This window comes from Coffea arabica, chromosome 11c, assembly GCF_036785885.1.
Source record: "Coffea arabica cultivar ET-39 chromosome 11c, Coffea Arabica ET-39 HiFi, whole genome shotgun sequence".
NCBI lineage: Eukaryota > Viridiplantae > Streptophyta > Magnoliopsida > Gentianales > Rubiaceae > Coffea > Coffea arabica.
In genome coordinates, this window is record NC_092330.1 from 45,474,888 (window position 1) to 45,500,171 (window position 25,284).

Consider the following 25,284-nt stretch of genomic DNA (forward strand, 5'->3'; position numbering starts at 1 on the left):
TCTGCCTTTCTACTGGACCCAATGATTTCTTTGATTTCTCAAGCTCTCTCTCTCTCTCTCTCACTCACTCTCTCTCATGCATCCATTGATGTAAGAGGAATGGAGAGTCTCATGGATTGCACTCCAGCAGTTACGCATCACATATATGTGGTAATCTCTATTTCATTTCAAGTGAATTGTCTTTTGGGCTGGTAAAACATTGATCACTATGCAGGTTAAGAGGCTTTGTCAGAAGCCTGCACCACATAACCTTTCTTGATTATGACTTCTCCACATCTGATTGTTAATTGTTAATAACGTTAGAACTATAGGTGCACACGAAGACAAATGGGAGGGAGGCTTGACTGGGGTTCCTTATCAGTGACTCTGGTTGAATTTTCTTTGATGCTTTGTCTCACTCCTAGAGACACTGTCCATTTACATTTCAAACAGGGGTTTAGATCAGTCCATCATCGTGTTCAGTTACTTATTGAGCATTTTCAAGCCTTTGACGAATCTTGAACTTAAAATCAACCTGCAAGGCACAGCCAGGCGCGCGCGCGCGCACCCTGGGGGAAAATTCGGATGAAAGACGTTACTTTTATGGGCCATGTACGGCTCACGGGGTCCCAGCTGAGGCGTTAAGATAAATGAGTAATATCAGTGTGTAAATTTTCCCAGGATACTTAGTTGAATTATTTGGTTAAATGGTTTCCACATTTTGGTGCATAGTTGAAAAGAGTGTATTTCTGGTTGGCTTACGGGTGATGTATTAAGTGTGATGATTTTGAGTTTGGTCATCAATGGTAAAGCACTCAACAAACAGATGTAATGAGACTTTAAAGCTCGGGATGGAGAACTCGTGAGACCCGCTCCTTTATCATGTGAAAGCTTTTAAGGCCATCCTGAGTGGAAAAAAGGTCACAGTCACCGCTTTCTATTGATTCAAATCACGACGCTGTTGTCCATGGCTCTCCTCCAACTTAACTTCAGCTGTGATCTTGCATGACAACATTTTAAGCCCATGAAATCTCTCAATGGTTCTTTGTAGCCGCGGCTGGAAGGCATGAAGGATTTGTCCTTCTTTCTCCTCAAGAATGCTTTGGGTGCTAAGATGAGGAAAGGCTTTAAACACTTTTGCAGCGGTGACGGATCAACTTCCACCCTTAATCAGCAAAAAATGGGGCAGGGTTCGGCATATATTGATACCCCGTATTTGGATGCTGTCACTTCCGGTTCCAGGGAAAGGCAACCAACCTTGGAGGAGATGATACTGCAGTTAGAGCTGGAAGAGGCAGCCTCAAGAAGAGCAAAAGTTGATGAATATGGGGAGTACCGGCATCACCGCATGTCTTGTGTCAACAGTTCCGACATTCTGCGGAGTGCAAGAAACGCATTAAATCAGTACCCTCGGTTTTCTCTGGATGGAAAAGATGCCATGTACAGATCTTCATTTCGGAACATGGTGCCCCTCAGCACGGGTGCAAGAAACTCGCTCGGCTGCCATCAGGGATCAAGGAAAGGTTTGTGTGGCGATGGTTTCGACTCAGAAGTGCAGAAATTACGAGAGCTGCCGGCTACAATAGGTGGAGAGAGCGTGGTGTGGTGTAGGCCTGGAGTGGTGGCTAAATTGATGGGTCTGGAGGCCATGCCAATCCCAGTTCAGAGACATCAAAGAACGGGTAACGGGCTGAATGGTAATGGTGCAAAGACGAGGCAAAATCTGAGGAAGAGCGCTGGAAAACTTCATGAGATTGAAAGGAGAAGGGTGGTAGTAGATGATACCAACGGTTGCAGCGCGATGAGGAGCGGGGTGACAGGTTGTTGCTCAAGCTCAAGCAAGGGATACTGTGTGATGAAGCCATTAGGCGTGGAGCTTCCAAATGAACAATTTGGCTGGCCAATGCGGCGCTTGCGGCAGAATGCCACCTCTCCTTGTTAGTGTCTCTACGTCTGCACCTTGGATTGGAGGGAGACCGTTCGCTTTCCTCATACCTCCCAAAACCAATACAGAGATTTTTTAGCAAATTGGTTTGGCATCTTCCCATGAAACGTCCCCCCCCCCCCCCCCCCCCCCGGTTAATCACTTCTTTTCTGCTCTCTCATTCTTTCCTTAAATCAAATGTATACGTGCGTGTGTGAGGTAGTAGGGGCACCAAAGAGACGTATGGATCGTCTGTCGTAGTGAGGACTCCACAAACATTATCCAAACCAAATAGGCAGGATTGGATTGGATGAAGGAAACCCGAGAGAGGCAGAGGCACGCATGTTTTGTAGGAGCGTGCTGGATTTCTGCTGTGGTGTAATACTACTACTACTCTAGTTGCATGTGAAGTCGTTCCCGTTTCCACACAGTGCTGCTTATTTTTTTTTTTTCTACTTCTTCTTTTACATTTTTTTTTTCGGCCGGGGGGAGGGAATCAATTAACGGAAATCAATATTCACGTTTAAGTGGATGTGGGCAACGGGTTGGCCGGGAGATATTTATTCATTTTGATGACTGACCGACCGCTGCGCAGAGGATAATGGCCTGGCTGAACAAAGAACGCGGCTGGATATTTATTATTTAATAATAGAGAGTTTAAAACCCACCCGTTAATCGCCTCACACCTCTGTTGTTTGATACTACAGTAAATAAAAATCAGACTTGCACTGCACGCACCAGGCTCCGCCCTCCGGCAATGCTCCCGTTGAAAATTGCAGGAAAAAAAAAAAAAAAAAAAAAAAGCACAGTCGGAAGATGGACCTCTGCTCTTACCTACCACCGTAATATAATGGATTAGGATTCCCAGCAGCAGTTACTTTGGGGCAGCTTCAGAGCTTTGCCAAGTTTATTTGCTACAAAATTTTTAAAAACTTTAATTATAGTAATCTCAAAAATTTCTCAAAATTTTTAAACTACACACTTCAAAATATTCAAAAATTTACGCACTTCAAAATTTTTTAAAAAAACTTCTATAGTAAGATACAGTAAAATTTTAGATAAAAATCCAAAAAACTCACTTGTCAAACCGGGGCAACATTCGTAGCAGCACTTTTGTGAAGAGAATAAATGTTTGTTTAATTCCAACGGCACCACTCGTGACTTCTTGAGGCAGCAACAATTGACACCAGCTGAGCTGGGCTGAAGAATTGCACGCTTCGATGGGCCTTCTGTCCATTTTCCCAACGTCAGTCAAATCCATGGGCCATGGACACCAGCAACAATTGACTTTTCTATTTGAACTTTGGTCTACTCTTCCTTCTAACAAAAAAAAAAAAAAAATTTGGCCTACTCTAAACCAAAATGTTTACTCTTGACTACAGGCAGTCACGAGGGTAAGAAATTAATTGACAAAGGAAACAACGGACTCAGAAAAATTGTTTTGACAAATGCAATCTTATCCTTACCGTCCAAATCTTACACCTCCATCAATGATCAAACCTAGCAAGCAAATTATCAATATGTCGAATTTACAATGGAAGTGATGACAATTAGCAATAAACACTCCATCCTAATCTCCCTTTCCCCAAACAAAATTAAGTTATCATTTTTATATTCTCTAAGTTATCATGTTTAGGGTTTAGAGTATCATTCCAAATAATTATTATAGTACTTTTTATGATGTGATGCATACCAGATAAAAAGACAATTAGAAATATAAAAAGATTGATTCAAAAATATATTTATAATACAAGCGAAAAATTTTTTTTAAGAAATTTACTATCCAAACATAATCATTTTTAAATTTGCCCAGGAAATTATCTGACCACTAGAAACAAACAACAAATCCAATTGGTGTGCAATGATTACGAATTTGACAAAGATAAGAGCGGGAACTTGTTCCCTTTTGTGAAAACACGGAGGCCTGAACTAATAATTGAAACCAAAAGATCCACCTTTTTATTTTTTATTTTTCAACGAGAAGCATCAATGGTCAAATATAGTCAAATGTGGCTTTGGGATACGAGAGTGTTTGGAAGGTTCATTTTTGTTAAATAAATTTTTTATTTGTATTGTAAATATATTTTTTAATTATTTTTTTATTTTATATATATCACGTTACAAACAAAGGATAATCTCATAAACATTCCTTGAGATTTCTGACAGGCACCCCTGAGGTTCTCAAAATTTCACTGACCTCTCTTGATAGAAAATTGGGCCCCTTTGCTGACATCATGAAGGTCAAAATTACAAATATATCCTATGAAGTTGGGTTTTATTACTAAAGATGGAGTGTATTACTACCGTTTAGTTGGAGAAAAAGACATCTAAAGTGATTAATCAAGCTTAACAACAATAACACAAACTTGATGCCTAATACATGAATTAAAGCTGGATTAGAGAGTAAGGCACCATTTTTGTGCCTGCTGTGAATATTTAATGTTTTTAAGTAAAATTCAAAAAATGTTACAGTAACTTCTTACGAAAAAATTAATAGGTTATCTATTTAACATAAATTATATATTTTTTAAAAAAGAAATATCCCATAAAGTACCAACTCTTTATGGCTACCAGATTTTATGGGCATTTTATTCTGAATCATTTAATTTATATTAAGTTCATAAATATTTGCAAATAAAATTCAAAAGCCGTTACACAAGTATTTTTACGAATGGAAAAGTAGCATGTTTTGTATTTAATATAAATGAAGTATTTTTGAAAGTAAAAAAAAAATTCCATAACATACAAGTTCTTTACGAGTTTCTTCCATTGTATAGATAAAGTACTAGTTATTTATGAGCAATTTAATTTGCATCATTTAATTTATATTAAATACATAAATGCTTATAAGTGAAATTCAAAAATTGTTACACTAATATTATTACGAAATGGAAACTACTATGTTTTGTATTTAATATAAATTAAATACGTGAAAGTAAAAAAATAAATTACCCACTTTTTACTAGCTCTTTACGAATTTCTTCTATTATTTGAATAAAGTACTAACTATTTATAGGTATTTTACTCTGAATCATTTATTTTATATTAAATATAAAGATGTTTGTAAGTAAAATTCAAAAAGTATTACATTCATATTTTTACGAAAGAGAAACTGGTAGGTTCTGTATTTAACAAAAACTAATTATGTGAAAGTAATACTCGCAGGTAATTTAATTAGTTACTTAAGTTATGTTAAATAGATAACATACTAGTTGATTTAAGATTTATGAACACCGGCATTTTCCCTGGCACATCTAGTGCTTGCAATTTTTTGTATTGTACTTACACCCCCTCAACTTTAGTAATCATTCTGATAATTTATTATTCTCTCAATCTTCTACTAATACAAGGAGCAAAGGGGCAGCCATGGAATTAAAATTCCTTCTCACACATGAAAATAATATTGTAATCAGATTTGGACTGCATTGTTGCCAAAAACTCAAAAGCAAGGGAGGTCAGTGAAATTTTGAGAACCTCAAAGGGTACCAGTGAAAATGTTAGAAACCTCAGGGGGTCTGAAATTATCCCTACAAAAAAATATTAGAGTGATTATTTCAAATAATACCTTGTCCAATACAAAACAAAATGACTTACCTTCTTAACTTCCAAAGTGAAATACCATACCATTCGTAATCCGTAATGTAATAAAGAGTGCACTGTTTCATTTTTTATTTTTTTTCTTTTTCCCCTTTCTCACTCAAGACTTCCTAATATACTTCATGCATATTTCCTTCCCCTAACCCCTCTTTTATGTTTCAGTAGTCTTAGGCTCCATTTGATAACACTGAATTTGAATTCTGAACTCTGAACTCTGAATACTGAAATAATTAATTTGCTGAATTTTAAGTACTGAAAAGAGATATATGAATGTCTAAATCTTAATAATGAATCTATTTATATTGTTTGATAAATATTCATAACTTAATGCTTAATAAGCTAAATTGTACAATTTTGCCCTTCTATCTTTTAATCCAAAAAGGAAATAGAACCTATGATTTAATTAACTTAAAATTGTTAGGTATGAAAATGACAATGATTGTGAAGAGCAATGCATACAATGACATGTTTCTTTGTGTGGGAAAAGGGTATGGTTTCATCGTTTTGAGAATGGAAAAACGAGCTTTTAATACTCCAAAAGCACGTTCAATTACATTTCTCAATCTTGCATGTGTTTGGTTTAAAACATTTTTCTTTTGATCTTGGACGAGAAGTATTTCGAAAATCAGACAACCAATATCTAATATTTCGATATGGTGTCATAAAACCACGTGTGTATGGATAAGCTGCATCACATAAATAATATTTATCTGCAAAAAAAAAAATCAAAATATAAATGTTTGTGGATGAAAATTACTGCAAAAAAATATTATTGTTAAAAAAAATTTTTGAATAGAGAATATCAGATTGTTTTGTTTAATTAAATAAGGATTTTGAATAGGGAATATTAGGTTGTTTAATTAAATAAGAATTTTGAATGTAATTAACAAATAGGGATATATTTGGTAGATAAGATAAAGTAGTTGAAGTAAATCTCTTGACTCTTATCAAATTAAGCATTCAGCTACGATTCTTGTGCTGAAAAAAATACATACAAATTCAGCACCACTTAATAAGTTCAGCAGGTGAATTTTTATTTATCAAATACCCACAACATCTGAATGTTTGAATGAATTCAGTTTCAGCACTTTTTTATGTTATCAAACAGGCATTTAGTCCAAAGTGGTGAGCTTGGTCCAAGCATTCATAGAGGAATACACATAATCAGTTTCAACACCACTTTGTATTGGACTCCTACTGTTGAATCCTTTGGATCTGGCACGTAATAGCATTTATAGAGGAGGAGGAGGAGGAGGAGGAAGAAGAAGAAGAAGAAGAGGAGGAAGAGGAGGAGGAAGAAGAAGAAGAAGAAGAAGAAGAAGGAGGAGAAGGAGGAGGAGGAGGAGGAGGAGGATTCTCCAATTCAAAATTTCCCAGTTCTGCAATTCATGCATGCATGCAGTCGCGCATGGTGGGCCTTAAAACAGCCATTGATTAGATCTGTTACGAACTTGATCGAGAGGTCAACCGTCAATGATGCTTTAGTCTGCTAATGTGATCCATTCCTGGCCTGTCTTCCCTAGGAAGTGACTGATGGTACTTGATTGATGGCATGGCCCCCATTACACATGGGAAGCCATTTATTATTCGTTAATAAAGCAGAGCAAGAAGGCTTTTTCAATGGTTTACCTTTTTCAAAATCTTCTACTATATCAACGCAGTTTTGTCCAAAAGCTGAATAGTAGAAGAAGCTCTTCCTAGTGCTCAGATTAGTCAATTGTCGCTTCTTTTAAGAGAAAGGTGGCGAGATTTTTAGCTCTTCCCAGTTGTTAGATTTCTTAATGGACTGCAAGTTCTTCGGGCAGCCTGCCCCCACCTCTCTCATGTCTTCAGTCTCCATCCCGTCCATCTTGGTGGCTTTTGATCATAACCATGGTGGTTGACAGAATTGAGAACCTTATGCGCACAGGGTATTTTAAAAGGACGGGTGGGGTTGGGACTTGGGAGTGCTCCACTACACACTACACACGACGCATCATCGTCTTGAGCATCCCCACTAAGTATGTGTCTATTTAATTAACCACAAATTTAGCAAATTTTCCTGTACTTTTCCTCACTAAGAAATGTAGCAAATTTCTTCTCTCCCAGGAGATCGAATCTCCTCTCCTAGGGAGAGTTTTAGGCACTTTTTTTCATTTTTCCCCCACCATTAGACCCGAGTTTTTAGATTTTAATTGTCAAATTTGAAATATTTTTAATCTATTCAACAGATCTCACCGTAATATTCAAATTCGAATGAGTTAATCAGTAGATCCGACGATTGAAAATATACACATATATTCTTGGATTTACAATTATTTTATCTTAATTACACAAAAATAGCACCACTCCTACAAAAATATAAATAACAAGTAGTTATATAGTTTCAAGGATGAATACAAATTCAACTAAGAACTTTTTCCTTAGAAAAGTTGATACCGTTCAATCCAGGTTTATATTAAAAGAGGAAACTTTCTAGCAAGCCCCTAATTTGTTCACTTTGCACGGTTTTGTCACCTCAACTAGAAATTGTCGCAAATGAGCCCTTAAAAAAAATCTTAATTTAAGGACTTCCATCAATTTAGGTGTTAAATGTCATAGAATTAGGGGCAAAATTGGCCAAATAGAAAAATTAAACTGTGTTTTGATTAAAAACCAACTATACTAAGTCAAAAAATAACACAAAAATTTTGTGTTTCTTCATCTTCTTTCATTTTCCATATTTTCTAGCCATCATTTGATGGAATAATCAGTCAACAAGGGCTTTTAGGTTGTTTTAGTGGGTTGATTTTTTTGTTTGATCAGTTTTACCCCTAATTCCGTCATCTCTAACGGCCAAAATTGTTAGAAGTCCTTAAAGTAAGTTTTTTATTTTTTTTGTTTATGGACTTATTTGTAACAATTTATAGTTGAGGGGGGCAAAATCGTGCAAAGACGATAGTTTAGGTGTTTTCTGGAAAGCTATCTCATATTAGAAATAACTAAACCTAGTGCTTTCATTTTAAAAATACAAAAGTAAGTATGAACATGTTTAGGAAGAGGCACCAACGTCCATTACTAACATGAGAAACCAGAAATTTTTATTTATTTATTTTTTTTTAAAGGAAGAGAAATCAGAACTGAACAAAAGAACCTCTGTGGCAAAGTAGGCCCACGACAAAAGAACAAAAGCCAGGTGAAAGATCAATAGAGTATCTGATGCTAATAATTTTTGAAATACATACGTATGGCGACTAAACCGATCAATATTAATATTCTTTGTTCCAGGGTTGCATTTGGACCGTGCCATAGCAGCGAACCCTGCTGGATTACATCATCTATCATATCCCACGATGGAATTTGGCCGTGGCTTATTATGCGAAGAATCAGTAGTACTTCTTGCACGAATGTAATGTAATGCGCGCGTTATTATTTGCTTTTGATTTTCCAGGAGGAGGATCAGAATCTAAAGGCACTTACTTTGTTCTTTTTCTTCCTTCCCCAAAAAAAAAAAATAAAATTAATAACTGTAATTTTAGAAGCAATTGTTAAAAGAAAATAAAAGTGAGCTTGTAACAGTTAAAAGTTGAAATCAAGAGAGTGACATCACCGTTTGAAGGGAAATGGGGCAGGGAAGGTGCAACCGTCCCGAACGGTTAATGGCCATGATTTGGTCTCAAAAATTCGTGCGGCTGAGATTACAAGTTGTAACTCGATTTTCACGCCATATGTGAGTCCCACAAAAATTTGCTCTAAAATTACGCGATGTGCAAAAAAAATTACACGATGTATAAAAAAAATTACGCGCAGTTGATAATAATCAAAATCGCTGGGACGGTTGCATGTGCAACCGTCCGTGCCCCGAGTCCTCGTTTGAAGTACTTAGCAAATAAGAGAATCGATTTTTATCGAGTAGTGTAGCGTACGTAGTGACTCAAATAAAGAATTCGAACCTGCATTTAAGGGCGACCAAAAAAAAAAAACAATTGCACGCCGGACCCGTCCTCCACTCTAATTTCTAAGCAGCGAGTTCACTTCAAAGCTGTGTTCGATTTCCCGTCTCATCTCTGGACTCTTGTCTCTGTAGCTCCACAGGTCCAGCGGGGGCCATTGGAAATTAAACCCGGAGAGTTTCGAAATCCCCCCGCCCCAAAAGGGGCGAAAAACAGAAGGGCAGTTTGACGGGGAAACAGAAACTCTTTTTATTTATTTATGCAGTCATTTTGATTTTTGTAACAAGGGTGGTGGTAGCATTTTCCGTCATGAATTAATATGTTTGCTCCGCCAAAATAAAGGGAAAAAAATTAACGTACGTACATTTCAATTTCGTGCCAAATAATATAAATAAATAAATGCCCGGTGAAAAATGATGGGGATAGATGGGCCCTGCCCGCATAACGCAACGCGGCAAAACCTCTGGAAGGCGATTAAAAAAAAAAAAAAGGCAAAAGTAGTAGTGATTGTATGCTTGGACTTTGGTTGGATGGATCAGGGATGGATGGCCAATTTTTCCGGTGGGCTCCATAAATAATTAAATATTCACCATCGGAAATTAGATTCTTTGCCTCCTCTTCCCTTTCCGGCTTTCCCTATCCAATCAAAGACTAAAGGGGGATTGATTGACCGAGCCCATATTACGAATAAAGAAAGGAAGAAGGTGGACTAAACTAGCCACAAGGACAAGGCACGTTCTCATAAAAAGTCATATGTTTAAATCTTCTTATAGACGTGGGAGATATATTGGTGGACAGATACGTAAAAAACCTCTGTAAGTCGATATATAGTTCGAGAGACATGTCATGACTCCTAATGATAATTAGAATTTAACTACATGATAAATAGTGCTAGTGCCTACTTAGTTAAAAACATAAGAGAAACAAATTCCCTCGTACTCTTTGCTAATTCTATCTACATTAATAAATAGAGTTAAATGCATAAAATCCCCCCGAATTAGTAGGTTAGTTGCATTTTGCAACCTAAACTATTTTAATAAATACTTTACACCTTAGTCAGTCAGAAAATAATAAGAAATTAACTCCATCCAAATAATTATTGAAATGATCAATTTATTCTCCATTAAAAGCTTGTAAGTGCTTAAAAAAACCTTTTTGGTAGAAAAAATTGTCACTTTAAATGGATTAATTTTCACTTGATAATAAAATTCTAACTAAAAAATATAAAAATAAAATATATAGTCACTTTCAATGACAATGAAAACAAAAAAAAAAAAAAAAAGAAGAAGAAAGGGAATAAATTCAATTCAATAATCTCAACAATTTTACTACATATTTCAAGTTAGCCTAAGTAAGAAAAAAGTTGTTATCAAGGAAAAGTAAATAATTTAGCTGTTTTATTCAAATTTTTAAGTCTAATATTTTGTTTACTGATATGTGGGTTTTAATTTCAGTTCGGTATTCAAACTTTATTGCAATTTATTGCATTGGATTCATATCAAAATTTTTGAGTTCTACTCCAATTTTATTCTTGTGAATATTTCAAGTGAAATTTTGTTGATTATATGAAATTATGGGATTATGATGTATTGAAGAAAATTATGCGAGTTTTTAAAAATTGCAACAGTAATCACTCAATATTTCCATATTTTGCCTCTATTTTGACCCCAATAGTCTTAATTCTCAATTAAAGCGATTTTTTTTACGTGTTAAAAATTAGACTTTTTGATATAAAGTGAAAATTAGTTTATTTAAAGTAGTGAACTTTTTCCACCAAAATGATATTTTTGTCACTTAAGTTTTAATGAAAGATAAATTGGTTATTTCATCAATTACTTGTACAAAATTAATTTTTGTCTTATTCTTTAGTTGATCAAGGGTATAAAGTGCCTATTAAAATATTTCATAATCTAATATGCAACTATTGCAATAGTTCGCGGGGGTTTTATATATTTAACCTTACTAACATTAATATACCTCACCTACACCACAAACCTCCTCTGGTCCTCCTTTCCACCTTTCCTTGGATTACGAAAATAATGATTTTATATACATTAATATCTTATAAATGGTCAATTTTAGATGAAAAATGATTATATAAAATTTAACTTTAAAATTTAGTTTTTACATCTTTGTAATGGATTCAATCATGACAATACGTACACCTGATTTACTTTGTATACATATATATATATATATATAGGGGATTGCACCCGCGTCACCTTGCTGCTGGACTCAGAGTGCTTGATTGGACAGACAAAAAATGGCATTCCGGATTCTCTTCCATCTCTCCCTCCTCTTCCTTCATCTGTTATTAGCTCCCCGCGGCATTAATGCAAATTTTGAAGGTACGGGATATAGTGGTATGCAGTGCTCAAGATCTGTCCAAATGATATACATATGCGGTCGTAGTTTTAATTGATTGTTTGGAAGTTTGGTGGGAAAAAATTGAAGTAGTTCTCACATTAAGACGTACTGCTAGTAAGCATGACGATCGATGCCTCATTGGTTACTAATTACTAGTAGTAATTTTTTTTTTTTTTGGGTGTCTCATGCATGTATAATTTTACTGCCTTATTAATATATGCTTGGCATATGAAATTGTGGATCAGGGGATGCTCTTTATGCACTGAGGAGAGCAGTGAAAGACCCAGACAATGTTTTGCAGAGCTGGGATCCAACCTTAGTAGATCCTTGTACTTGGTTTCACGTCACCTGCGACGGGGATAACCGAGTCACCCGACTGTAAGTCTCGGAATTTTACATGATGCTACCTACTGTCCTCTCTGTTTCCTTCTCTCCCTCCCTCTGTGTGTGTGTGTGTCTTCTTTTCTTTTCCCTTCTTTCTTCCTAATAAGAGAATCAGATTACTAAGGACAAATTAATTAGGAAGTTTGCTGGTTAACTTGTGTAGAACCTGCCGAGAGCACGATCCGAACCGAATAGGCACGGTCGAGCTGGCCTGCAATGAACTGAACAGCAGGACTAACTTCCCGTAGTTATTCCGACGCTCAAGTCAGTTTGAGAATAATAGAATAGAAGAGAACGAATGTATTGTATTTGTATTTTTTCGTGCTTGGTCCCTTGGTCTACTATTTATAAAGTCTCTTCTACGAAGGAGTCCAGAGTTGTTAGTAATCATCCCAATCGAAGTATAAGTCCTACTAGGTTGCTAGGGTGGGAGTTCTTTTCGAACTCAAATTCTAATCTTATCCGAAGATCTAGCCGTTCCCAACTATGACAGCTAATTCCGCTTAGTTCGGACTCATGGCGGGATCCGAACAGGGTCTCTTGGCCCTGACACGTATCCGGATTTCTCCCGCTACAACTGGCAAACTAATTAGTAGATTGAAATGTGAAGAAGCACTGAGCTTTTCCGGACCGAGCTGAACTGATGAGCTCGGGGTGCTGATGGAAGAGTTGGTTCCTAGCCTGCAAAACAAACAGAGATCAACTAGCAAAGGGGGCCCGAGGGTTGTCCCCGAGGACGCTCCGACGGTCAAGTTAGTTTTCCGATGAGTAGAGTTCACGGAAAGTAGAGACAACCGGGAGTAATTTGCCAATAGTGAGCGTACCTTGTACAGTTGATGTGTGCTACCCTTTATACCTGCTTGGGGAGTCCAACCTCCGTACGACGCGGGACTTGCCCTCAAGAGTATCAATCCCGAGTTGTGGGGGATTCTCCCCGCCTTCTGCGGGATAGCTCTCCAGAGCCTTGCGGGGCCCTGGGGGCTGCTTGCTCCAGGCCGTTCCCCGCGGGCCTGGGATCCAAGCCCAGCTCGGATCACCCTGGGCTGCCACGTGTCTAGGCCCAGGATGGAGCCTTTGCAAAATGCGCTGTTTCTGTACACGTTAATTGTTGCATATACACACGTACATACGTATGCTCAACTGAATGAACAATTGGTAGATAAATCAAGTACGTTGTTATTTATTTTTTCAGTGATCTTGGAAATGCAAAGCTGTCGGGCAATCTTGTTCCAGAGTTGGGAAGGCTTGAGCGGCTTCAATACCTGTGAGTTGTGCAACAATTAATACTTGCTACAATACTACTGCTTAACATGTTGGGTTCTTTACACTCTTCTTACGAATTCTTTACTATTGACAGAAAACATGAGGAGTATTAGTGTCTGCTCCGCTTTGATCAGCTGTCTGTATTTATCTGGGTTAAAAATTAGATACTACTACCTGCTACTACTATTACTACTCTACTTAATTTGATCAAGTTGGCTTTTCTTGCTTTCTGCACGTCACCATCCCCGTTAGCGTCTGGCTGGTAATTGCTTCCAACTTCAAACCACCAGCTAGCTAGTTAATTTTTAGCCTGATACTATTTACCCGTTGGGAATCAATTGTGGACGAGTCTTCATTCTTGAGGGTGTTGTTAGATAATTCCTAGCTAGTACAGTATATCTTTTCAACTTCGGCTGCATCTGCATCATGCATTGAATAAGAAAATGTAGGCAGGGCCAGTAATTACAACTGGTAATTGGGTAGTTCGGGTTGGTGAGAAATACTAACATTTTATTAGTTAGTGATGGTTGCATACGGTTTATGTAACAGGGAACTATACATGAACAACTTGGGGGGAGCAATCCCTGCTGAACTTGGAGGGCTCAAGAGGCTCATAAGCCTCGACCTTTACCACAACAATCTCACTGGCCCTATTCCTCCATCCCTCTCCAATCTCTCCGCTCTCAGATTCCTGTAAGGTCCTAGAATATATATATATATGTGTGTGTGTGTGTGTCCTCTTCTATGTTTATTTTAGTGTCTGATATATACTTCTTCGTACAAATGACTGCTCATTAAACTCGTTTTGCCTTTTTGGTTCGGTACTCTTAGAACAGATGTTCAATTCAGTTGCCATTCTTATGTATGCCATATATTTTTGCATACTCAGGAAAAAAAAATTCACGTTAATGCTAAAATTGGGACAAGAAAAAAATGTCATTGGGATAACTTCAGTTTTAAAAAAGAGAGAGAGAGAACAAGAACCAAAGGAGACGTATAGGATAAGTATTTTTGGTGTGGATATTCTTGCTGACAGCAAGTGTCAAATGGGGATAAGAGCTCTTAGTGGCAGCGCAGAAGAGAACAAACATATTTTTTCTGGAGGATCGAGGGAAATTGTAAAGATGTGACAAAAGAAACAACACATGGAAACAGTACAAAATGATGCAATGAACATGAAGATCAATATACAACATGTTTTCTTGTTATCCATGGTAAAATTGATTGATTGTATGGTGTAAATCGACATTTAACTGGTGTCTGACTCACTGAAGCAATGTCAAAATTTGTTAATCAGGAGACTCAACGGCAACAGACTGACAGGAAGAATACCCAGACAACTGACCAAGCTTGGAAATCTCAAGATTCTGTAAGTAATACAGTAGTTGAAGAACGTCAATTAGACGTGCTAATGCCGAATACTGGTAAGCTTATGGTGTATGATCTTTACTTTTAAGCTTTAAAGCTCATGCATGCTACTTTTTCTGCACTCATCAGAGATGTATCAAACAACGATTTGTGCGGTACAATTCCATCCACGGGCCCCTTCTCTAAATTCGGAGAGGAAAGGTGAATATTATTATTTTGATTCATCATGCACATTTCACAGACAAAAAAAAAAAAGAAGAAATCTCTCTCTAATCGGTCTTAAAATTCTCAACCTTTTCTTTGCAGTTTCGCAAATAACCCCAGGTTAAGAAGGTCCCGAGCTTATGGGATTTGTGAGATACGATGTCGGAAGCTGCAATTGAAGCTGTGCGGTGGGAGGAGGAGTTGGGGGAAGCTTCAAGCTTCATTCGGAGAATCATGATTTTTAAAGATGATCATACTACTGTTAGACGTAAAAAGAAGCAGGGATATGCCAAATTTGGAGACTATCTCATTCTCGCTCTACTTTTGCCTCTTTTTTTTTTTTTTTTTTTGTGAATTTGTCAATATATAATATTTCTCCATGAAAATAGAGTATACATTCAGTACTTGCTAAAAGAAAAGAAAGGAACGTTCACTAGTCACCAGTAGGGTGGTCATGGTTTAGACTTGATTCAGAATCGAGCTAACAGTTTGTTAAACCAGAACCATGATTAAAGATTTAGATTTAGGTTCAGGTTCATATTTTATCAGAAACTTGAACTGATCATCGAAATAGAGGTTTATAATCGGTTCAAACTATCTAAAATTACACTTGTTATTTAAATATATTAACCGTCAATATTAGAGTTTAATATTAATATTCAGTACTCAATATCAGCAAACCAAATCTCCATCCTAACAACCTGTTGTCCCATTTCATTACTAAGTTTAGAACTCATAACTATTCTAAATCTAAGATCAATCCAATCCAACCACCAATGAGATATGTTTTTTTTTTTTTTTTCCATAAAATTTGTATCATTTTTTCTGCACATGATAAAGTTCTGTTTTATTTTCTTAGAATCAATTTTATAACAATAAGTGTGGAAATATAACTAAAGGAGTTGGAACCGCAAGTGAAAGAAACTGAAATAAAATCAAAACCAAATTAAAATTGAAGATTCAAAAATTGTAATCGTAACTACCCTTATAAGAGTCGGTTCATGTTCCATCTTTTAAAAGAACCGAAACTGTCAATTTTTTAAGTAGAATTGACGGTTCTAGGACTATGGCTATATCTGCTCGCTAGTTTCATCATATCGAAAAGGTTACCCAGAATATTGATGACACTGAATTGAAGTGCCTGTTCTGTTCAAAATTGCCTTTCTTGGACCTACTACTCTCTTTTAAGTTTTGAGAATTTGGAAAATTTTCTACTGCCTTGCGTAATGAAGTGTATTCGAAACATTCCTTCTCCCTGTGGCAGCAGCTAGGACAGCGAAGCAGCTGCTCCCCCTTATGGAATTTTCTTGTAGTAATCTCATATTGCCGTTTGGAGGAGGCCAAAAAAAAAAAAAAGGTGTTTGTGTGCATCTCTCGTTCATCGCGGAGCAAGTAGCTGGCCCATCATTCAGACACTACAAGTTTCTGAACATCCAATGCTCTGACGCCATTTCCATCTTCTTCAGTTATCAGTAAAATTAGCAGAAGTTCCAGCCCCGACCTTAAGCTCACTTCCCATCCTTCCAGTTGATCATGCCCTGAGTTATTAAAAATCTGCCGTTGTTTGCAAGTGAGCCCAAAAGTAACAGAATACACAAATTTATCTAAGGCGAGAAACAGGAAATGGTGCAGAAATCATCCAGCAATACGAAAAAATCAAGCACTATCAACATTATTGATTAAGAAATCCTTCATGATCTATGATACAAAATTGCACAGATGCCAATTTCATCCACATCCACATTGGCTATCGATCTAATACCTTGTAACTAAACATTAATGTCGAAATACTAAAGGGGTGGAGAATAGACAAAAAGGCATATTTACAGTTTTTGCACTCGGTTACCCGCTAAGTACTCCTTACTCTTCCTTCCAAGCTTGAACGAAAGATTAATTCCAACCAGCATCATCTTTATATCTCCTCCTGTAAAAGCACACATATCAGGATTCACAAATTGAGGATAAAAATAAATTTTTGCAGATTTTTGCATTGGCAATGTGCATGAAGGCAAGTCGCACAACAATGCAACAGCCAGTTAGACAGCTTAGCATCTTAAACAGACGGTGGGCGCTGGAAGGATGGAAGACCATCCAACTTCATGCCAAGCACAAGTATCTTCCAGTGTTTTAGTTTTAAATCATTCATAAAAGCCAAAATCAGAATTGCTTGACTGGCTAAAGGTTCACATTCAGTTTGAATGCTGAAGAATGGAAGGCAGAAATAAAAGAAGCTAAAAGCAGAAGCAAACAAGGAAAAAAGCAGCAAGGAGCAAACTTTCTAGTATCATATTTGTCATGTCTATTGAAGCACTCAAAATTAGCAGCACAATGCTGGAGTCAACGCTACCCTGCAATTTGTACTTTAACACAAACATGGAGACTGCCAACCATCAGTTCTCAAGTCTGACATCAAATGCAGTCAATCAGATTCCAGTACACTCAACTGAATAACATAATGTTGTATGGTGCATAGTTGATTAACCTCAGTTACATAATATGACACATTAACCAGGTTGAAGCACAAAAGAAACAAATTACAAGATAATATTTATTTCATGCAACCAAACTATGTGAAACACCCAATGTCCTTTGCCCACATCTCAGAAGTTCAAAGGCATACGTATTTAATATAGAAGTATAACATTAGAAGGAAAGTGACAAGTGCAGAAGAAATTATTCATAGAATAGTTGACATTTCTTCCTTGGTTTCGTTAAAAAACAGAAAAAACCTTAATAATATCATCGATTGCATTCAGCAGACCTAACGAGCTAGGAAGTAAATACGGAATGCAATACAGCTTCAGATCATTTTCTTTTCCTGCGTCAAGCAGATAACTGGTGTCCTAAAGACTGTACCATGTTCTAGAGAAGCTGAAAGGTATCACATGAAAAAAGAAACAAGAGCCAACTAGTCAAACAAACTAGACATTTTAAAAAAGACATGTCTAATACTAGTGTATCATACAACAGAAATGTGGGTTGATCAACAAGTCCAAGTGTCATTTGCATCCAAAGAGAGTTCTTTAAATCGTCCAAACCCTAATATGACACTCTGACAATCTGAAAAAACCTTACAACTTGTACAATGCATTTAAACAGTATACACTCTTCAATCCAAGTGATTTTGATTTCTTTGCAAGTTAAACAACAAGAAATAAGGTTCTCTTACCTTCTGTTAGACCGGACAACAAATCTATAAACCAGGGGATACTGGCTGGACATTTTGTATCACAATTGGTGTCAGCGGCGGTGAAGCATTATCTTCAGGAATTTTCAAATCAGCAGGAGTTTCAAGTGGCTTTGATGCATGCAATGCTGCCTCTATTTGACCTCTGGATGGAATGGAATAGCTACGAGGAATAATCTTTGGGGGCATCGGAAGTGTAGAAACTGCAGTAGGCACCACCATATTGCCTGTAGCAGAATAACCTTGACCTTTGGACATCAAGGGCCCTGAATGAGCAATACGATTTGGAGGTCTTGACAAATGAGCTGGGGGCCTCGGAAGCTCATGAAGCTCACTTATCTTGGGTGATGAGTTGAAAGTAGGGGACATACGCGAAGATAATTTAGGGGTTGAAGACAGTGGAGGCATCGGGTTGCGCAAGAGAGGCCCAGAAAATGGCTGAGAGTACCCATTTGAAGAAATAGGACCACTGGCAGATAATATGGGCTTATTTGGCAATGGCTTGCCTGTGAGCGGACCAGAGAATGCCTGTCTTTTGGCTTTTTTATTGTCAGACCTACTATATGGATCAATTCGAGGAGGGGAGAGAGCTTCTGTTGTATGAGGGGGTACTCGAGTGGATTTTGTATTATTGTTGCTCTCTTTAAGTATTGACTGTGTATGTAACCTTATAGGTCCAGAAAAATGAGTTACAATCTTCTGATATTTGTTCTGCTGTAAAGGAGAGGAATGCCACAAGTTAAGTGGAATGTTACTCAGGCTAGCTCGTCTTGCCTGAGGAACTTCACTATCAGACTTTCCAGAAACTGGAACCTTTGCCTCCTGTGGTGTGGGCAGCACATAAGAGTTGAACCTCTGCGATGGTGAATGCCTCATTTGTGCAAGTCGCTCAGCAGCATCAAATTTCTTCTCGGAAAGCAGCGGGCCAGATTTGCTGCTTGCCTTGACATCTTTGCGGAACGTAAAAGAATTTGAGCTTAGACTTCTTTCTAAGTTTTCCTAAAAATACACGCACAAGAGGGATAAATCTTGGCAAATCCAAGTCAAGACAGAAATGTACATGGAAAAACAATAGAGAGTAAATAAATGCCCTGCTCAACTTCTATATCAAGGAGTATGCACAGACAAGTCTAAGCTTTCCTGAAAATACATGCAAAAGAGGGATAAATCTTTGCAACTCCAAGTCAAGACAGAAATGTACATGGAAAAACAATAGAGAGTAAATAAATGCCCTGCTCAGCTTCTATATCAAGGAATATGCACAGAAAGACAGCAAGGACTCTCCGTCTGAAAAGCGCAAATGAATCAAAGCAATTCATACTGGATATCAGGGATAGACTATCAACAAATCAATATGTGCTAACCAAGAATCAACACAATAAATGGACACCAATGCAACATGCGGGCGGGCGTGAGGGTGTGATGGAGCAATATAGGGGATGGAGTAACAGGAAGCATGGAAATGATAAATACCTTTCCTTTCTTTTTCATTCTTAAAATTGAAACTCAGATGGTAAACATATTAAGCAGAAGAACCAAGACATGGCGTGGTATTTACCTTGGCAACAACTGCTGTGGCAACTTGACGGAATGTAACATCCACATTATCCAACTGCAGAAAATATCATATAACTCAGTGGTTTTCCATGATTACGAAGATATTACTTCAATGCTGAATATACACACCTAGCATCTGACAAAATTTCATTTACAGGAAGGGTTGACTGGGACATAAAATTACTCACAGTAGAATCTAGTACATTCCCTCACCATTTGCAGACAACATAAAGCTAATTTTCTCACTCTTTCATGTCTCAGGGAGTTCTCACCTAACAACCTCACTGGTAATTTACATAATCCTAGCAATTCTGAGCGCTTCAGTAATTTTCAATGTTCTGAATGAGGTCTCCTCAGAATGGAGATGCTGGAAATGACTGTTGCCCATTTAGCGAATAGGAAGTTTATCCAAAAGGTACAATTCAGTAATAGTACAAATAAGATACTTTATCATGCAAGACTGAGTATCTAGCATTTTCAACTTAGCATGACAATCTGGTACAAGTGTAATTTCAAAAACACCTTTCCCTGCTCCTCTGACTCCTTAAAATCTATGGGTGTTTCATGGCTTTTTCCTAACAAAGCAGGCAATAAACCCAATATTAAGACCATAGACTGGGTTTTGCAAAGTTTGGCTTTCATGTCCTTGGATGGAATTTGAGTTTCCTCTGTGAAGAGGATAGCATTCAAGCTGAGATTTTGCAAGGACAGTTGTTGAAGCCATGAATTTGCACATTTTATGCAGCATATTATATACTAGTATCAGGCAAGCCATATTACAAGAGCTTAAATTCCTTTTAATTATCGTCATCTATTATCAAACACTACAAAACAACAGAAACCACAGATTGGCCAAAACTAATGCAAGTGCATTAAATGCTGACCTCCATTGACGATCTTGATGCATCAACTTCTTGCCCCTGGTTATTTTGTCCATAGTCAAAACTCAATTCACTGTCATCCTGTGATTCGGAGCCACCTTCAGCATCATCATCATCATCATCCTCATCATCCTCATCATCCCCATCATCCCCATCATCATCTTCAAGTCCACGAAATTGGTAGTCTATATGTTGCTCTTCAGCAACTAGCTTGACATGTGGCTCAATTGTCTCAAGCGATTTGAGAGCCCTTCTTAAGAAAGACAACTGTTTCACAGAATTAACAAGATTACATTCATTAACATCTGACATAAAATCTGGGGTACATAATGAAAGACCAACATTCAGAACAAAACCTGAGCAGCATGATGTCGAGCTGCCTGTGTTAAAAGACTGCGTGATTGTCCTTGCCTCAGAGATTTCATTCGGAATACAAATGTATTTGCCTCCTCATCATACTCATCATGAGCTGCTTGCATCTGGTGAGATGAAAAACACTCGCCCTTGCTACTCCTTAACCTCCCTCTCTCTCTGGATTTTTTTATGACCTCATCATATATTTCTCTGAATGTGAACACAGAATAAGAAAAAATAACTAACAGTGTACAATACAGGTAACTTAATAAACTTATACGTCAATTTGAACCTTTTCTCATCACATCGTCTCTTCATCTCCTGCAAAGAAGACATATTATCAACTGTCAATGCAATGAAATTACAAAACCTAAATGAAGTCAGTCCAGGAACAAAAGGTATTTATGAAAACAAATTAACATCAAATCATTAACATCAAATTAACATCAACTGTCGACGAATTAAACAGTATAGAGACTGAACCATGCACCTCAACAATGCGGAGTTCATTAAGAAGGGACTCTGATGGGACTGTGATTGTCTGGAATATATGAGAGCGCTGAAATACAGAAACATACTAGTTCTTGAATATGCATCTGATGTAAGAATTACTATGTAAAATGGACATTAGCTCAAGTACTTACATAGCTATCAACAAGTTTCTGAAGCTCTAGCTGCACTTTTCCCAGCATGAGCAGAACTTTACCTGCATAATAACAGATGCACCTTTGTTATTTCTACCGGTAACAAAGACAAAATCATCACCATTTTGATATATTTGGCATGAAAGTCTCAAATATCAGGGGGAAAGGCTCATTTATTGTGAAATGACATGGAAAACTATCAATCTTCTTTAAGTTTTACAAATGGAACGATTAAAGTTCAGAGGTTCATACTTTGCATGTCCTAATCTCTAGTTAACAAGGAACTTAAATTAGATGAAGGTGTATCCCTACACTTATTTTGCAGTAAAACCTCATCTTCATTCCTTTTAACACCCTCCACCCAAAAGGAAAAACCAAAAAAGCGTAGACCAAGTTGACCATATGTTGTCGTAAGTGTTCTTAACTGCACCTAAACATTAAAATATTGGAAAAAAAGGTCATAGAATTTATTTTTTGCCAGTTCAGGTATTAGTTGTCTGTACTTGAAATCAATTGTCATCTTTTGTGGCTAAAGCTCCATACAATGTGTCCCACAGAGTGTGTAAAGGGTGAAAAACACGTGCATTTATTCTTGTTCACAAACAATAGTCCATTGCTTAGCCAAAATGCCAGGCAAAGGCACTATTTGCAGCTGAACTCCAGTCCTATGACTTCACAAGGTGTCCAAAAATCATGCATTTACATGCCAAAGACACAGCAATAACGACCAATTCCAATTTCGCTCTTCAAGAAAATAGGTGTACTTACCAAATTGGGGTAACTCCAGGGAAAGGAATATGAAAAAGTATGTTTACTCACCACTTTCCTCGTCATCAGTCAAAGCAGTTTTCTCAAGTAGACAATCACCCATTTCCCCAAGTGATTCTGAAAATTCTGAAAGAAGATTGACTTGATTAGTGAAGTTTCCTTTATGATGCAATATAAGGAAATGCCAGATGAAGAGAAGAAAGAATAAACAAATAACCAACAGAATCTTACAAAAGTCAAGATGGGACATGTACTATCAAGGAATTTGGTAAGGAGCAAGAAGCAAGAGATTAAATTGGTATGATTAACTGCTGTTGAAGATGATATTGAATGGATTATAAGACAAATAATGCAGTACAATTAAAGAGCAAGGCTGCATGAGTAGAGAAGCAAATAAAGAGTAAAAAATGTATAAGGGACTTGACTTTGGAATTACGAGGTAAGAAGCACCTTTATTGATTCAGCATCTAGTTTTCCTTATTTTCTAGTTGAGATGAATTTAGATCAAGCCTAACAGAAATAGACCTAACTCTTCAAGGCAAATACCAAGGAAGACTTCCAACACATATGATAGATTGTACTCTTTTCCACAATATTTTCACTTCAGATGCCGTAAGTAATAGTTTGAGCACTAAAGATCTTATGAAACAGGATAGGCCAAGCATTAGTGCACAAAGTTAAGGTATAGACTTAGTAAAGAAGTTGAAGAAGTTACCATAAACGCTGTTTGCAGTGGCAGCTGCAGCTGAAAGTAATCTGTCATAACAATCTCTCATATCTTTCATGTCCTGAAGAAGATACGAACATTAGTCACAGATTCTCAGACTAAAAGCATGAAATTCTACACCACATCATAAATATGGACAATAATGTCATAGGTATAGTTTCACCAAAGTGCAGATAAAAAAATCGGGCAACAGATGTGGCATTTACAACTTTTCTAATCATTAAATTCAAAATTTTTCAGTCCAATATGAGGCTCTTTGGCCAACCAGACAATTAGGATAGAAGAAACATTTGCAAAACAGAAAACTGGTCATCGCTAGAATCCAGTGCTGCAAACCAAGTAATGAAGTAACACCTAAGTAAGCTCCAGGGATGCAATTTAAAATGAAGCCCTACATTGCACCCATTAAATGAGATCTTTCCATACATCAAAATAACCCCATTATCGCTACGCTTATAACGGTATCATCCTTGCAATCAATGTTAAATGTCTTTTGAACATATGGCAGGAATAGTCTCTACCATGCCAAACCAAGCAAAGATAGACAAAATGGTTATTATTCTACCACAACATAACGAATATCAGGTCCACTACTTTCACCTCGCTTTTGACCCATATATGAAAAAGATTAACAAATTCAGAACTAAGTCAAGGCCACATCAGCAGTTCTCAATTTACATAATTATGTATCTCTGCGATGCTCACAGCACAATAAGGCAGTAAATGGTGCACCTCTCCATAGACATTCCAAAACACCCACAAGAGTAACAAGAGCTGCAATTGTTCTCTGCGATCACTCCATAGACCTAAAGGGACTGCATGTACAACTCAAATGGATGCACTTCAACTCTCATTACCAATATCAGGAACAACATTGAACAGTAATAGCTGAACACACATATACATACATACATATATATATATATATATATATATATATATATTTCATTGGACTTGGCCAGTCATGGGATTCTTAGTTTCCCTCATCACATCAATAATTTGCCGGCGCAAAAGAATGATAGATAAACGGGATGAGGAGAGAGGAGCCAGAACAGCAAAAAGAAATTTGATCATAAAAGCAAAATCAAACACCTGAGATCTTCATATTCTACTAGCAATTCCAGCTAAAATTACGAGTCAAAGAAGGTACATTTGCCCAAAAGGTAAAAGAAAAAACGGGGTGAATTTTACCAAGATCGTCATTTCTTCAAGAACGATAACAAGGGACGAGGAAAATTGACGAGACAGGACAAAGGGACCATGAACCCGGAATTAAAAAAGAAAAAAAAAAAAGCATGAAAAGAAACAAAGAGAAAGTCAATACCTGAGATGCCTGATCGAGCTCATCCAATTGGGCCCGAATCCTTTGAAGCCTATGCCCTTTTCTTTCATGCCTAAGGGCTCCTCGGAGCTTCTTCAGCGACGTCTTCATCGTCCTACTACAACTTGGCCGGCTGCCTTTTTAAAATTCTTTCTTTGTTGAGGTAAAAATAAAACAAGTGGATTGGTCCCCAAAAAAAAAAAGAAAAAAGAAAAAAAGGAGTTCGTCCAGTTAGTTACCAAAGAAAGAGATAGATAAATGGAGGAAGAAAGAATGGGCAAAAGAGAGAGACGGAGAAAGAACGAATTTTGACAAATATTGGGGAGAGAAGTCCCTGCGTTCGGGTTATCGAGAAATGTAAAAGAAAAAAAGAAGGATAGGAATCATAAGATGGTGATGAAAATGAAGATGAAAAGCTCTTCTTCTATGTCCGAAAGCTGAATGGAATTGGAATGGCTATAGCAAATTTGGCAAATTGGGCAGGAGAAGGAAAAGAAGGAGATTAAAGGCATTAAGATTAAGGCGGAGGAGGAGATGGTCAGTGGTCAAAGAAGACTGAGGGAGGGATTTGGTCCACGTTCAACTCCCTCTCCCACCATTCCGCTAAATGTCAAAACCTTCACGATTCTGCCTGGCCTGGGCGTGGGTGGATCCGATCCGCTCCGGTTACGTCACGTCAAACCCACTTTCACGCACAGCCCCCACAACTTACCAACAATTATTACTATTATTTATTATTATTATTAAGTGTTCAACCCCTTCCCACTACACCATGAATTGGAGTTATAATTGCTGCTACCGCTACAAGTCCATTAGTCCAGCAGCAGCAGCAGCAGTATATTTTTTTT

At 37.3% G+C, this 25,284-nt stretch overlaps 3 protein-coding genes across 3 annotated transcripts; 2 read left to right on the top strand and 1 right to left on the bottom strand.

Moving 5' to 3' along the window:
- The first annotated feature begins 143 nt into the window (after nt 1-143).
- On the top strand, nt 144-2,331 carry LOC113716761 (uncharacterized). Its single transcript, XM_027241197.2, has one exon. It carries the CDS (start codon nt 1,046-1,048, stop codon nt 1,919-1,921), a length of 876 nt encoding a protein of 291 aa, XP_027096998.1. The 5' UTR covers nt 144-1,045; the 3' UTR covers nt 1,922-2,331.
- Nucleotides 2,332-11,619: 9,288 nt separating this feature from the next.
- On the top strand, nt 11,620-15,401 carry LOC113715686 (uncharacterized). Its single transcript, XM_027239971.2, has 7 exons — nt 11,620-11,759; nt 12,024-12,156; nt 13,355-13,426; nt 13,975-14,118; nt 14,723-14,794; nt 14,923-14,994; nt 15,100-15,401. Exons 1-7 carry the CDS (start codon nt 11,675-11,677, stop codon nt 15,233-15,235), a joined length of 714 nt encoding a protein of 237 aa, XP_027095772.2. The 5' UTR covers nt 11,620-11,674; the 3' UTR covers nt 15,236-15,401.
- A 1,242-nt stretch (nt 15,402-16,643) lies between these two features.
- Nucleotides 16,644-24,955, bottom strand: LOC113717193 (uncharacterized protein At2g33490). Its single transcript, XM_027241896.2, has 11 exons — nt 24,440-24,955; nt 23,104-23,176; nt 22,440-22,514; nt 21,621-21,682; nt 21,467-21,535; nt 21,269-21,297; nt 20,979-21,186; nt 20,626-20,889; nt 19,743-19,796; nt 18,167-19,183; nt 16,644-16,921 (listed from the first exon to the last, which is right to left on the bottom strand). Exons 1-10 carry the CDS (start codon nt 24,545-24,547, stop codon nt 18,191-18,193), a joined length of 1,935 nt encoding a protein of 644 aa, XP_027097697.1. The 5' UTR covers nt 24,548-24,955; the 3' UTR covers nt 16,644-16,921; nt 18,167-18,190.
- Nucleotides 24,956-25,284: the final 329 nt, after the last annotated feature.